Below are 16,490 nucleotides of genomic sequence, written 5' to 3'. Positions count from 1 at the left end.
TACCCATTTCAGATTCTTTAAAAAAAATATGAGATGGAAGCATGATTCATTGTTGACAGGCATAGTGTGTGTTATATAGTAATTACATTCAGGCTTAATTAGAAATTGAGCATTTAAATATATACAATTTACCGTACTGATAAATGTATTAATAGTATTAGAAACACTCTTTTTTTGAAAATCGATAATGATAGTGTTAATAAACCACTACCTAGGTTGTTTTTAACATTTTGGATTTTTGGCCATGCGTGTTTTTCAATTTGAATCATCTGTGCAAAAACGAGTCTTTAATACAAAAACTGGCACTCAACATTTATTCAGACATAACATAGTAATTAATGAAAGGGCTGCTAATATTACTGTAAATCACATTAGTGGATAAAACTGCAATATTTTCATTTTTGCTGTCCATTGACTTTTAAATCAAACAAACCTCTTCAAGCTTCAGATCACAACATCTGCTGAAACATCTGGCTCATTAAGTCCCCTGTGTAATCTGAATGGCAGTTCATTACAGCAATAACATTTCCAAAACAAAAGCTTTTAATTCGGCTTTGCCATTTCAAGGCATGGATATCTTTTGTACTTTAATGACATCAAACTACTGCTGCAGCATAACTGAATTACATTTCAGTATGTTCAAAGACCTAACAGTCAATTACCGTCTTCACTAAACAACTTTGCTTTACCACAAAAAAAAGTTAATGTAAAATCAGCAATGAACAAAACAGTTGTAGTTTCAAGTACTGCCGCTGTTTACTGAACATGTTTATTGAGTGCATGTAAGGTACATTGCTCAGCAAGCATCATTTGGGTCTTTTAAATAATCTACAGTGGGAAATTATGCAATTGCACATAGACTAAATAGTGAAAAATGTGAAAAAACAGCATCAACACATCACAATAGCAAAAAAAAAAAAACACATTGTCAAAATATCTGTGTAGGCCTCAACCAAACCGCTTCAAAAAATCACATTGTTTTTACATTCATGCTTTGCATTTTTAATTGCCTCTGCTTGTTTTTTTTTTGCACACCAAATAATTTTCTGAAAACATGTCCATTACAAAGTTTATATTAGAAATAAATTACCTTGTCACACAGCAGTCAAAAAAGTGTACTGTTTTAGTCATTTGGAACCAACTTATTCTCCCTTGAGGTACAAAATGCAACCTTGGAGCTATGAATTCACTTGCTCTGTGGAAAGCATCTCCCTCTGATTTATGTGTGTCATGTTGCAATAGGTAAAAAAACTTTTTCTTCATATACATATTTTATATTTCATATAATACACATTTTACTACTTCACCTGATCTTTGATTGCCATTAGCTTTTGTTTAAACAAATATATAGGTACAATTTTAAATAACATATAGCTGTAATATTTACAACAAGCAATCTGCCCTTAAAAAAAATTATATAAAATTCAGCACAGACATTAGGTACATGGTAACACTTTATAAAAATCTGTCAGCGTTAGTTAATACATTGATATTATGAGCAAATAATGAACAATATTTTTACAGCATTTATTAATATAGTTTAATTCTAACGTGTTAAATGCATTATGTTTATCATTAGTTTAGTTAATGCAATGTGAATTGTGAAATACTTTTAACAAATTGACTCTTATTATAATGTGTTACCAAGTATATTTCAGCTCTCTGTACAAAAACAAAATAGGCATTCCTTAGATTCAGCAAACCAAAGCAACATACAGACTGGGCAGTACTTTCCTGTTTATCTTTTGTGTAAAACAAATACAGAGTCCAACAATAATAAGCGCCATTTTACCATTGTGCATTAAGATAAATAAGCTGTTCCTTTGGAGTCATAAAGTTGAAGTTTCCAAGTTGGTCGGTTTCACTTTTCGATGTTCTTTTCTGTATCTGAACGGACCTTCCATATGGAAGGGTACTGACTTGCCAGTAAGGAAAGTATAAATGTCCAACTCATTAGAAGTCAAAGCCAAGCATCCTCTGCATTGTTGTACGGAAGAAACAGCTCTCAGGTCACTCTGAGGTCAACATAAAAACCTCCAGTCTTGTCGGCCTCACCGAAATAGGATGGAGGAGACAGAATCCCCACTGATCAGAGAGAATCCATCTGACAGGCGCGGGGAATGGAATACAGCGTTCTGAAAAATAAAAGGGTACTCGGAAGTCCTTTCCACAGTGTTCTGGAAGCCTTTCTATGGCCGCATTATCACTTAGTACCCTACAATGAAGATCATCAAATCATCAAAGGCAAATCAAATAGAACAGCTTCATGTCAAACTCAACCCATGAGATCAAATAGAGCAAGACTCTTTCATAAGTATGAGAGAAACAGATTTCGTACTAGGAAATACGCCTTCTTTTTGATGTCATCTTTTGTTGGAATAATGTTCAGAAGGATTCTGATAGCTATTATTGCAGTTATTTGAAAGAAACTACTCTCATCAGATTTGAGTGGCTTGGAAAAGGGGGAGATGAAAGTTGTCAAATTTGTCTCTTGGTTATCGCCCTGCTTTGAAACTTGGTCCTTGATGACAAGGTTTGATGGATGAGCCAAAAAAATAGGTATCAGTGATAATAACCCAGAGTTTGAGAAAACTGATGAACTGGGAATTGTTTTTTCCCTCTTATTAGTCATTCAATATTGAAAACAATCAACAGGTGAGATGATGGTGACTCCAAACCCACATTGGCCTCTTCACGTGGGGATACTCCTCATGCCGTGGCTGGCTTTTCTTCTCTTGCCCGCTGTACTCCTCTTTTGCTCTCCCTCTTCTGTTTGGAGGAAAGAGATACCAGCCATCTTGGCTCCTGTCTTGCCCCAGACAGTCGTCTATCCCTGTAATGGCAGCAAAACAACCAGTTAAACTATGTGGAGGTGATTTGGCATATAAACATACACTTCGTCTGTCGGTTCGTGCTAACCCAGACCGCTCTCCCATATGGTCAGGTTTTGAACAGAAGGGAGAGAGAACAGTATGTGATTGAGCAAACTCTTCACTCTGTGTGGAACTGATTAAATAGTGCACAGAGGCCAAGACTCCTGCTTTATCTAGCTTTCCTATATTACCTATTACGGTAGTGCTCGATTACTAGAATGCACTGCCTACAGGTTGGGATCCATAAAAAAAAAATTATTGCGGTTTATAGATTCTGGCCTCCTGTACAATAGAATAGGCTATCATTTGCTTCACTTTAAACTATAATGGTGTTTCTCAATCTGCAAAATGTTTAAAAATAATTGCATTGCAAACAGTATTATTTACTTGTCAAGAGTGAACATTTTAAATGTTTTTTATTCAAATTATTCCTTCCAAAACATTTATTTTGCTCTCCAGAAGCATTTAGATGACATTTGTAGTTTGTGGGTTTTCTCTTAAAAATAACTAATAAAATCTAGAAGTAGTTGTAAAAATAAGCACCGAAAACGATAATATTCCAGTTCTTTGGTGTTCATATTGTCCCCTCACAAGTCATAACCTACCACATTCGGTCCAGTCCCACAGCTTTGCATATGAATCTGAGAATAGCGTGGAATCAAACTCCTACGTGTCATGACCGCAGGCATGTCTTATTGCCCAGGAAGGTGCTGACACACACAACAGCTGGTGCATTTTAGGTCTTGTCATGACAAGAGTCAAAATCTGCCACAACCCTTGAAGCTATCTGAAGGTGACATATAGGCCTCTGCTTTAAATAGCAGAGTAATAATAGAATGATCTATTTGGCTGCTTCAAAGGTTTGCTGACCTAGTGAAATGGTTCTGTGTATTTGAGTGTCACTTATACAGTTAACTGTGTGTTCAGTCATGAAGGTCATTTGAGCGATATATTTTTTGTCATGAACATACATATTGATTTTAGCACTTTTAACAATTAATCCTGGTTTTCAAATCTGACTTTGCAGATTGAAGTTGTACTAAGTGATCCTGTTTGTATCACACTGCGTTTAGAGGTTTGATACAGACGTTCCTTCTGCAAGTTGCAATGATACACCAGTAGGTGGCGACAATATAATTTTTTTTGTGTGTCTAATTCAACTGATTTGTTCAAAAATGCTGATTCAACTGGGAATGAAACTTGTGATGACCACTGAGATACTAAATCATTCAATAGAACATATGTTTAAAATACAGATTCAATTCAGTACAAAACATTGAATGGCTTTATTAGTGAGTTTTTTAAGTCATTCAGGCAATCAATTCAAAAAGAGATTAATTTAGCAGCAAAATATGAGCTTTATTAACGAGTCAATTAATCTTTCACTCAAACTGTTCACTTAAAGCAATTCATTCAGGAAAAAAATGGTTCACTGGTTAATGCGTGAGTGATTGAATCATTTATATAACCTATTTGTTCAAACACTGTGTCCAAAATCACATATTTTCAGAGTAGAAAGCCATACTTATTTTGAAGCTGTTCTTTTTTAGCGACTGTTCAAAAGTAATTTCTCTGTATAGCATGAATGTAATCCAGATTTAATACGTTCATCACTGTCATGTGACCTACAAGCTTCATTTGTGTCACCTCACTGCCATTCACAAATCCTGTTCCTTAGTACAGATAGTACATTGTCCATCAGATGCACAAGTCACAGTCTCACAAGAAATATCTGTTTTATGAATACTCTGAATTGGGGCAGACTACTCTTTTCACCTACTGTAATGTACAGCAACTAATTCATTCAGAAAGGAACAGCACTATTGTGTGTGTTACTCAGATTCACAACAGTCGATTTTCCATTGGATTCGTGTGAAAGTGTTTTCATTACTGAGCCTAGAAAAAAAAGAGAAAATATTGGGCCTAAAATGTAATTATCCCTAATTATCAACTTATTTTTTTATGGAGCTGCTGCAAATATTGGCATCTCTGTGAACATCAGCACTCGAACGTGTAAAAAAAAAAGAAAAGAAAATGACAACACAGCAGATGGTTGCGAACACATTAATCACAACAAGTAAATGAAGTAAATGATTCTATCCCTAAATCATCCCTAAAAGTATGTGGCTATATGTGCAGCTGTCAGGCCAGGCAGGCTATTACTCGGGGCAATGAGAGAATCACCAAGGCCCTCATCCGAGGAATTATCACAGTGGGATTTCAGCAAGGTGACATCTGCCGGACAGACCAGCTGAGCGCAAGCCTACTGATCACAGATTAGCACACAGATTGTTTACACTGCAATCGATCTCCGACTGTTTGAATTCCATTAGCTGTGCACCGGGCTTCCCAAAAATCTCTGAGGTCCCACCAACCAAAATTACGGCTGGTCCAAAACACGAAATATTTTGCCCTTAACACCTATGATAAATTGCACACTAACAATAATAAATCTGACGCTAAGAATTCTGTGCATATTTCTGGTCGAATTCATTCAGCAGACATGTTCTCCATTAGTTTTGTTTAGACTTTCCAAAATAGACTTCTCTCCTGATGTGCGCAATAAGCGATTGTTCTCCAGAAAAGGCAAGAACAGGAAGACAACATCATTATATGCCAGCAGTCTTTAGAAATGAGCCCAAAATAAATGAAGCTTGTGCTCATTATGAACAAAATGACTTTGCATCAGGGCCAGAAGATCAGGGGCTGTGCAGCCAGGCAAAGCAGCCCACAATCGTCTTACTGTGATTACTAGGAAATAGAGAAGAAATGTCATCACTGGGTGAAAGAAAGAGAGGGAAATCCAATAAATTAGATTTAGTCAAGCACCAAGCATAATCTGGCCTGTTAGCACCTAGCATTGTATGAGTGATGCCCTGAATTCTGAGTACGTTCTGCTTGGACAAAATGGAACTCCTTTAGGGCAGTTGTAATTTTGTACGGTCCTTTCACCAAACTCGAAGTCAATCCAGTCAGTAGTGAAAATACGATGCAGAAAGAAAACGCTTTTGACGATCTCTACTTGCATGAGCACAGCTGACACACCACTCTGCATCTGTTCTTGGGCTTTGGTTAATTCAGTGATTATGTTTTAGGAGTGGTTGTAATATACAGGATTTCTACTGAGCTCACTCCAAGTTTAAGATGGCCCCCCCCTCAAAGAATTCAAAACCTATGTTTGCTGGTAAATTTCCAACTCTGTACTGATTATACATCACAGTACCCTTTGTTTTTCTTACTTGTATGCCTAATTATTTATAATGCATGTTTTACCCAATGTCAATTATTATATATTTGCATTCTGGCCAGTTTGCCTTGTTTTAAAGATCTATGAAGATGAGAGATCCCTATTATGATTTAGATCACCCAACTCTTTAGGGGTTTAAACCGCCTTTGAACTTCTTTCATCACCAAAAAAGTTGTAAAGAAATGAAAAGTACTTTTGAAATTGGTTTAAAATCATGTAATTCCACATTGGAATTGAATCATATAAGAACCGGATAAAAGCCGTTTCATTTTACTTGCAAGGGGTTTAAGGGTATTTTTCAAATGACCCAGAATGCTCCCTGCTCCTCTTCATGCTTTGTACATATTTGTACATATTTATGTCATGAACAGTAATATTTGTAACACATATTTAAATTCGAAAACAAAAAAAAAGAGAAAGAAAAAGAAAGAAAATTTATGTTTCAGGAAGAGTCTTTTCTGGATAATTTTTTCAAACAATGGTGTTAGACACTTTTTCTGTTTTCTCTCTTCTTGCCTGAAGGATAAGCCTGTTTGATTTATCTCTCATTTAACCCTTGTATTATGTTCTGGGTTATTGATTTTCGAGTTGTCAGGAATACCAGTTAATCTGTGATTCTATTCTTGATATTTTGTGACTTTTTCTCATTCAGAGACATGAGCATGCACGTAAGTTGAAGATAAAATTAAATATTTGATGTGCTTTAAAGTGCACACAAATAATTGGATGTTCCAGGTCAATTTGACCCACATTTTTTGTTTGGTTCAAGGCAACTGGAAAGAGAAATAATTAGCCTTTTCTCATTATTTTCAATGATAAAAAAAAACATTCAGACTGGTAAAATTGAGCTATTATATTCAATGTATATGAAATGCTTTATAACTTATCTTTTTATTCCAGAAATTGCGTAACTTTTTCTAATTTAGGGCCATGAACATGCATGCAAAGTCAGGATACACTGATGTGTTTTAAAGTGCTTTAGTCTTGATGATTAAAAAAAGACTGAAATGGTAAATTTTCAATGTATATGAAATACTATTTAATCTTTTTCTTTAGGGCCATGTCTAAATAGGTTGTGTTACAAATTTAAAGTTTTAGAGTTCATTATGATTAGAGTATGGTTTAACTGTAATAATTTAAGTATAATATTAAACTTCTACCAGAGGGATGGTAACAAGGGGTTAAAAATGTGGTTAAACAATTTTTTTTTAATTATAGTTTTTACATTTTAATTGGTTGCACTGTGTGACGTATACTGATATTACATTTTTTTCTGTTTATAATTGATTCCTTCCTGTTTTTAATAATGTCAAATTTAGGGAATTTAGGGACTGAAGGTTTGCACCCAGAAATCGAACAAAATACAAGGGTTAACTATTTAGAATTGAAGAGAACTAGAATAGGAATCTGTGAAAAATAACAGGGAAAAAATGCATAAAAAGTATTGTTTTTGTGGTCTGACTGATGGTCTAATGTATTGCATTAGTACATTTTTCGTGTTGTTTCTGATTAAATCAAGCTGTTGGAATATAGCATTTGGCTGGCAGTGAAAAACCATAATGCAGTACATTGTGATGTGGTCTGCAGAATGACCTGAAAAGCTTTGTAAATCAGTGAGATGCCGACAGAGAGAGACAGGCTAGAAACTGAGGGCAAGGCAAACAGCCAGTGACCACATAAGCAACAATCGAATGTCAACAGGTGCCATGATTCGCTCTCTCTTTCTCGTTCTCTTTATCAGCTGTGTTCCATCTATCGTTTGCTGGGCAAAGTAATTCTGGCCAGTACACCCCTGCAGCATGCCAGCTGAATCGTATTGCCAAAGCTTCCTCATCATGCAGCTTTCATTTGCAGGTTAGCAGGGAGGGACTGTGTATAATGCGAAACCCTATTAAGGAGGATTTCTAAATCAAGTCCTTGTGTTATGTGTGAAAGGATTTATGAATAGTTGCTGCCATTATTATGAGTATTATGATACGGGTTAGCAGAACCTGATTTTGCTGAGTGTGACATGTTCCTGGATCAACATCTTTGTTGACTCTGGAACATCAATGTGATTAGCCAATCAGATCTGAAGAACCAGTTTATAGTTTTTGTGAAGTTTAGGCTTAGAAACGGCATGTGGGTGAAGTGTTCACAGAACCGGGTTTCCAGCATCACCTCTGTCCCATTCTCATTTCAGTTAATCCCAGCGGATTTCAACCCCTGTGCTTATCAGTGTACCGCAGGACACTTCTCCACTACATCATCCTGTGTCTTTGGGTTTCAGGGCTGAACAGCACCGTGTGATTATGTGTGTTGAGACCCCAGTGGGATTACCTTGCTTAGTGACAATGTGTTTCAGTCACATTTTGTTTTCCAGTTACCATATAAACATGACATATCACAAGAGGGCTTTCGCCCTGACAGCTTGAGATATGTATAAATGGAAGTCAGCTCCAAGTGAATAGGGCAGCTCCAGCTACAGAAGGTCCATACCTAACTACCACTTCAAATGAGCACTTGAGGGTCAAAAGCAGTTTCGCCAGATGATGTAGGATATCGGTGAAACGTGACTATAACCCTATGTCATCCGCCCAGAATGGTTTTTCAGAAATCAGAAAAAGAAGTGAGAGAACAGTGAACATTTGAAATATAAAAAATTTCTTATGGTTTCGCTACAGGAGGCCTTTATTCACACCCAGGAATCATATGAAACATGCCTTATTATGGATGCTCACACTTTATTTGATGACTTGTGGACTGTTGAAGAAAAACACCTTCCCACTGCAACACTTGGAATAGCCAGGACAGTTTTTAATATACCTAGGACTGGGTTTGTCTGAAAGAAGAAAGTCATATATACTTAGGATGGCTTGAGGGTGAGTAAAAATGTAAATATTTGGGTAAACTTACCATTTAATGGGTCCTTAAAAATAATATTGGCTGAAACTGATAAAAAACACAACTGAGAATTATTGATCCCGCTTTTTTAAGGTGCTCACATCTAATTCAAAAAGAATTATGTGATCGGTCATGAGACACACAAGAGCCAATTGCATTTCACAACCAAGGCTGATGCAGCAAACAGGAAGAGCTTTAAGGTGGACGAAGATGATAATCACATCTATTCCTCTCAAAAATTTGAAATATTAATATTTTTTTTAATAAATGATGATGGTCGTTGAATCTGGCTGTTTTATTATAAAGCTTGTGTTTTATTGACAAATGGTAGGTTTAGGGGCATGGATTGGGTTATGTGGTCATAAACATGTAAATAATGTAATATAAATAAAACAGTTTACAATGTTTACAATGAAAAATCACACCACAACATATCTGCAATAATGGCAATATCATTACCCAATATATAATTTAATCATCAAAATAACATTTCGAGTATCTCTCGTCAGCATATTAAGGCCAAGGGATTCTTATTTAAAGCAACAAAGGACCTGCATGTCAAAAATTACGCTAAAGTGGTACCCTGTGCATCAAAAAATGAGGCCAAGGGTCCTGACCAAGCGGCAATATTGTAAATTTTTCATGTTTGTTAAAAAAATAAAAGAACAATATGAATGACCAGATGGTGAGGGATGCAAGACTACCTTCCAGAATGTTTTATAATTTATTTTTTAAAACAAGCAGAATGCTTTTCAAGGACATTCTTGACAGTTTTTTTCTTAATGGAAAAGAAAAGGTCCTTCAAGGTTCTTTTTGATACACCTCATGAATGGATAATGTCAAGCTCTGGAATGGGTGTCTCAGCGGAAGTCCTGATCATGGCTGCTTCAGTGTTTTATATGAGCAGCAGCTAAAGCAGCGGGTGTATGTATACCAGTGCCACCGTGTTCTCTATTTAAGTAAACCCTGCAGTGAAGTCTCTGTCGCTGAGATCAGAGGAAGTTTTTTTTTTCCCTCAGTTTCCATTTCCTTAGTTATTATGGAGGCGAAACACAAAAACACTAGCTCTTTGTTGTTTAAAAGAAAAAAACAACAACTGAATTTCATGAAAGATTTTGGCTTAGAAGTGTTTGTGTTTTTCAGACTGGTGATGTATGAAGTGTGAAGATGTTCTTCTCTATGTTTCAAATGGATGGTCCATCATGCATCAAACAAATGAACCTGGGGCACTAATGTCTGATCCTTGTTTCTTCCCCTTTGTGACTCATGTCCTCAATTAGGTCCATTTGTAGAACTGTACAGTTCACACATTCACATACTAGATAGCATGGGTTTCACTTTATTTTGATGGTCTCTTATGAACATTCTGTTGACAATAATAACCTACCTGTCAACTAACTTTCATTAAAGTGTTAATAGAGTATTAGTAGACTGGTTAGGGTTAGAATAAGTTGACATGTTCTTGAAAAGTTACGTATAGTCAGTAGAATGTCTGTTAGAAGATCATCACAATAAAGAGTTAATAATCAAAAAGTCTACTTATACTGCTTATATGAAAGTTAGTTAACATGTAGGTGCAAATACTTATTGTCAACAGAATGTTCATAAGGCACCATCAAAATAAAGTGTTACCAAAAATGCTGTATTCACATTAAACACTCATTCTGTAATGGACCAGCAGGATATTGCACACCTTTTCAGAGGTAATTAGAATCATCAGCTGACATTTATCTGCAGGGCTTTTAATTTAATGGACATTATCTTTTACAGACCTTAATGAATTAAAGATGCGTATGAAGAAATACTAATCACATATCATCCAAAGAGTCAGAGGTAGCTGAATGGTGAAGTATCACTGTGAGGTTGAGATGACACATAGAATACATTGAGTTTTTAGCTTTGCTCAGTCACAGCGGGACCCTTGAGCGAGGGTCTCCTCCTCACATTGCTCCAGTGAGACTGCCGTGGCAATTAGTCTGCTGTAAGGCAGGTCTCGAGTAACTGTGCACACTACATATTTGTCAATGACAATTTACTCTGAGGAGAAATGCCAGCTGACAGGGATACCCCTTATCTCATACTTCATCCGAAATATTGAGCTCATGCGTTTATTCTGAGCAAAACCTAAACATCCTGTATACCTTTGGCTGTTGTTGAGAACTGTATTTTAAATGTTTGGAATCACAAGTAAAAAAAAAAAGAAAAGAAAATAATAAAAGAAAATAAAAGAATTCTTTGGAATCCATTTGCAGAACCACAGGACAGACTGCGTCTAGACTCACTAAGCCAGTTTTTGGCTTATCTGAGCAAGCAATTGAGCCAAAAGCAGTTATGTGCTCTAGTAATTGCTATTTATGTGATTTGTGCATATTGTTTTGGTGAGGAAGTTTGGTATAAATTTGACAAAAAGTCTTTAAAATTGATAAGTAAAATTTGTGATTATAGTGTTTTTTTCAGCCAATATTTACAGTAATTTTTTTTTCATAAAATTGTTATAACACAACATGTTTTTTTTTATAATTGTGCTTTTTTAATCAATAACAAGAATACATTACATTGTAATGTCTTTACTTTTGACTAATTTTATACTTTAAATACTGTTCTTTTCAACTTTTAGTTCATAAAAGAATCCTGAAAAAAATTACAGAACTATTAGACAGCCGATTTCAACACTGATAATAATAATAATAATAATAAGAAGAAGAAGAAGAAGAAGAAGAAGAAATTTTTTTTGATCACCAAATTAAATATTGCATATTAAAACGATTAAAAGATCAAGTGACACTGAAGTCTGACACTGAAGACTACTGAAAATGCACCTTTTTTTTTCGCAGGAAAACATTTTTTTTTTATATATTAAAACAGAAAACAGTTCTTTGAAATGTTAATGGTATTTTACAATATGTTATTACTTCCAATAAGTCCTTGGAGAACATAAAAGACTTACATCATTACATCTTAGATCATTATTAGGCTACAAAAACATTTGTAATAATACCCCAGCATGAATCTTCCTAGCTCATACTTCACTAAAACTGCATAACACTGTGGTGTATAGCACTTACTATTCACTTAATACTTAAATCACATAGTTGTCAGGTTTCTTTCATGTTACCAACACATTTATCCCACACATATACTATTATTTGTCTTAAAGGAGCCATAGTAAGGAATAAATCGTGTTTGCATGCTGACATTGAATATAAATTTCCCAAACTCATCAAAATTCAAGGTTTTAGCTCCTGAGATCTCAGGGTCCCGTATTTGTATTATTTCTGGTTCTGATTCTGCCTGACAGGAGCAGTAAAACTAAAAACACTGCGGCACACTTGCATTACTTACGTGCCACCCTTCAATAAGCAGGATGATGCCACATACGGACCCATGCAAAACAAAGACAGGGTTCAGTAACAGCGGAAAATAATATACGACTGTATTTCAGAAAAAAAGACCCTTGGAGAAAACTCAGAACACATGAGGAGCCCGAACCTTATAATTAAATACTGTTTGTCTTTTGTCCAGGATCTACGATCGAATCACAAGTGGAAATAATTAAATCTCCAAGCAGCTTTACAGATGTCTTTCTAACTAATCTCAGGTTGCTTACTCCAGTGTCGCACACATGTAGCCACGAAGAACAACATGTTCACTTTTAGGAGAAACATTAACGTCATTAAGTTGTCATGTTCTAGGTGTCCTCCTTTTAAACTAATGCTTACCATAAATAGCCATTGCTCTGAAATCTTTTTTTTCCATTAGTGACTTCTCCATGGCATAGAAGTGCAGAGATAGGACGGGTGCTAATTGGAACACATGATCTTAAAGGCCACAGGTGATTTATTCAGTGGTCAGGGCTTTTAATGCTTAAAGGAGATAAGGGATAGAAGCGTACCTCCATCATGAGAAGTTTCTGGCAAACAGCTTGGCATATTTATGTTTGCTAACTGACCCATATCAAATAAAATCTTAATTAGTTCAAGAGGAAAAGTAAACTTTCATCTGTGTCATTAAAATAATTCCAGCCCAGGTTTATACTCGCAAACATAACGGTTTATTCACACCACAGGTGCTCTGAATAATTACCAAGGATGCAGGAAATAACAGGCAGTATCTCAGCATCACAGAAAGAGCACATCTGTGATTAACATTGCAGAACCAGTGAAGAAAAAGACTAATTGAAGAGCAGCCAGTCCAACAGTCATTTATTAGTGACGTTGGATAAGATAAACCATGTGTGGACCTTGATGTTCACGCATTTTTTTAAATGCACTTCTTTTAACTTTTTATAACTGGAACATTAGATGTATCATTTCAGCCTGTGAATGATGCCATTATGTTCTTCACAACTAAACTACATCATATTTGTCAACAGTCAACTGTATGAAATGAGATGACTCATCCGACAACCCTCATTTTTGTGATTTTTGGCATTAATAAAAAGTTTAAATAACAATTTTGACCCATACAATGTATTGTTGGCTATTGCTATTTTGTGGTCCAGGGTCACATGTGGACAAAAACCACTGAAACATTCTTCATATTATGTTCTGTAGGTAAACAAACAACATACAGGTTTGTATTAATTTGAATTTGAATTAATTGGACTTCAAATGCCATCCTAAGCCCTTGCACCCTACACAGTTGACATTTTAGTGATACAATGATGCATAAACTGTCAGATAGCAGTCCAATTTGTTGTCAACATCACTGCATGCTTGGTTGAAGTGTGTATCAAGGGCATATAGCAGTTACAAGGGCAGCTGCTATGAGCATTCTTCCGAAACGTAAGATGACAAATGGGACAACGTACAGTGCCTTGGATTCCAAGGACAAACACACATGGGCATTTTAAGACTGCGAGTACATGTCAAGTGTGCCATTTGGGACATGGCCACTGTCATGCTGTTATTTTGCCAGGCAAGTCACTGAAATACATTTATATTATATTAGAATGTAAACTAAGACTAAAAGCATAAGACTGTGTTATTTAATGCCACTTAGTTTGTTTCACACAGGAATTGGCTGGCTGACGTCTTCCGTTGGAGTCCAGGAAAGATCCAATTAGGAAAATTCAGGCACAATTTCAACCTTCAACTCCTGTGAACATATTTTAATAAGCTTTGCATCTGCCAGACACCCACTGGTACTCACACATGGTGCTGTTTTGTTAACTAGTAAAAGATCATATAGTGTTTGTGCTTGCCTTTGTATTTACATGTTTTAAGTTTAGGGTTAATCTTCAATCATCATCTTCCTGGGATTTAGGATGTGTGCCAAGTTTCTTGAGCAATCTAACATAGGCCTACTGCACTTCATAATATTACACATTCCTGATCCTTGGACAGCTTACATGCTGTCTAGTGTATGACAGCTAGTCTGAGCCATCACTGTTTTAGGCTTTTACCCAAATTATTGTGAAAGACATGACCCAAAATAGTTTTCACACAGCTAAATCCAGATGTTTTATAGACATGTTTTCTAGACATCTCCTATTCTACTTGTTCTCATGGCATTAACATACCTTGGTGTATTTTTTAGCGAGCCACAAAATACGTACAAATTTGGACATCAGTGCAGTTTCCAAAAGAAATGAGCAGTAGAGGCAGTAAAACTCTGGCACCTTTTATTCCTTTTTACACAAAATGACAGAGTTTCGATTAATAAAGCTTAATTTTCGCACAGTTACTTGAAAAATAGTGTCCGGATATTTGAATTCTGAACCATTGCAATATGTAGCTAACTAAAAACGATATAATAAAAACACAGCAATATGTACTTATATCAACATAATAAAAAACGTTCCAGGGTCACATATTATACCTGTGTTTTAGCGCCACTTGGTGGAAAACTTGGTGTTTTTTTTTTAAATGTGGTGAAACACGCAAGGTGAAAATGTGTTGCACAAAATGTGCACAGACGTACATTTTTTTATGATCCAGGTTGTCCCTGGCCTATTGCATATCAGTCATTTCTGAATAACATACACATCCGATTCCGAATCAATCATATTAAAAAAATTTTGTGACTGATTTCTAGAGAGCAAGAATTTCAAATGCTCTGTTTTTGAACAGCATACAGTCAGATTTAAGACCAGGCATGCAGTGAAAAGACATTTTTATACATGGAACACGCAAGGCCACCCAAGAAAGACTTCAAAAGCTGATGCTTTGTGGAAGGTAATAGCTATTATGTAGAAATTACATCAACTGAGTGCCAAGCAAGTGAGGATTACTATAAACTGGAATGTTCCAGAAAGGCAAGCCCACACATTTGATTAAAAAAAAAAAGCTAATTTAAAAAGAAAAACATCACATGAATTCACATGTATTTGAGTTTCAGCAAAAGTAATTTAACCCATTTTATCATTTCATATTTTTCCATTAGAGGGTTCCCTCACCTCCAAAACCCAAATTTAACTCACGCATGCATGTAATTGAATAAATGAGGCTTAAGCAAATGAAGTAATAGACCCCGTAACTCTGACAACTGTTCGAAATATTGCACTAATAGCATTCACTGGAATCCTGATGAAAGCAAATTTAGTACAGATGTGAATCGTTACAGCAAGTGTTATGTGTCTTTGTGATGTATTTTGTTAAGGGGTAAGTGATTATTGGGATGCCTCGGGATTCAGACCACAGAGGAGACAGTCAGCTGTGAATTGAAGAGCATATCTCCAGGGAACATGACATAAGCCTGCAATATGATCTGAGCCAGAGGGCACGAGAACCACATTCCTTTTATAAAGCTGCTTGTCACTTTCCCCTGCAAGGACACTGAAGACAATCACAGGCTATCTCTCACTAAATATTTCACTGTGAAAACCCATGAATCAATGGCTGTTAAATCAGCGTCTTATTATCTCAGAGACATATGGGTGTACTGAATTAATTACTTTCATTTCTTCTACATTATGCATATTAGTGCACGGTAGAACATTTACATCATACAGAGTAATGACACTTGTTTATTCATTTATTCAAATAGGCTCGTGCAGATGTTGAATACAGTTTACATTCAATTTTTTTTTTTGTGAAATTGTTGATGCATAACATGTCTATAAACATCCTTGCAATCAGTCTAGATATTCTTAGTCAGTATTTATAAAAATGCTTAAAAATGTGTATATTTTAAGTGCTTTCTGTCACTATTTCAAGTACTCCTGCACCAACAGTGTGAGAAGAAAATCTTTATAAAATAAAAAAATCGGAATAATGATAAAATAATGGGCAAACATAAAATATACACCATGCTATTTTGCCACTTCATATCTTGTTTGAAGTCAAGCCACAATAATTTTCTATTTTATTCTGCTGTGAAAAATGTAAAATAAAAAGCTAAAAAAATACTATTTTTGTGACACTATTCTGGATGTGGATCATGATGTAATTTACAAATATATAAAATATAAAAACTACAACATCATCTCAAATAATAATAATATAGAAATAATGGTCACACTTTATATTAGGTTGTCTTAACTAAAA

The 16,490-nt window shown here is 35.5% G+C and overlaps 1 protein-coding gene across 2 annotated transcripts in view; it reads right to left on the bottom strand.

The window, feature by feature from the left end:
• Nucleotides 1–300: 300 nt before the first annotated feature.
• The window catches only part of LOC122355068 (urotensin-2 receptor), a 30,434-nt gene continuing 14,244 nt past the window's right edge, over nucleotides 301–16,490 (bottom strand). For both annotated transcript variants that reach the window (XM_043253025.1, XM_043253026.1), the window contains one exon: nucleotides 301–2,833. Coding sequence is in view for 1 of the 2 variants with exons in the window: in XM_043253026.1 (XP_043108961.1) it covers nucleotides 2,828–2,833 (6 nt within the window). In the remaining variant the exon portion in view is untranslated. The remainder of the gene's footprint in view (nucleotides 2,834–16,490) is intronic.

Source organism: Puntigrus tetrazona, chromosome 12, assembly GCF_018831695.1.
Source record: "Puntigrus tetrazona isolate hp1 chromosome 12, ASM1883169v1, whole genome shotgun sequence".
In the NCBI taxonomy this organism is placed as follows: domain Eukaryota; kingdom Metazoa; phylum Chordata; class Actinopteri; order Cypriniformes; family Cyprinidae; genus Puntigrus; species Puntigrus tetrazona.
The sequence above is the reverse complement of the archived record's forward strand: the minus strand, read 5'-3'. Positions and strand labels throughout refer to the sequence as shown.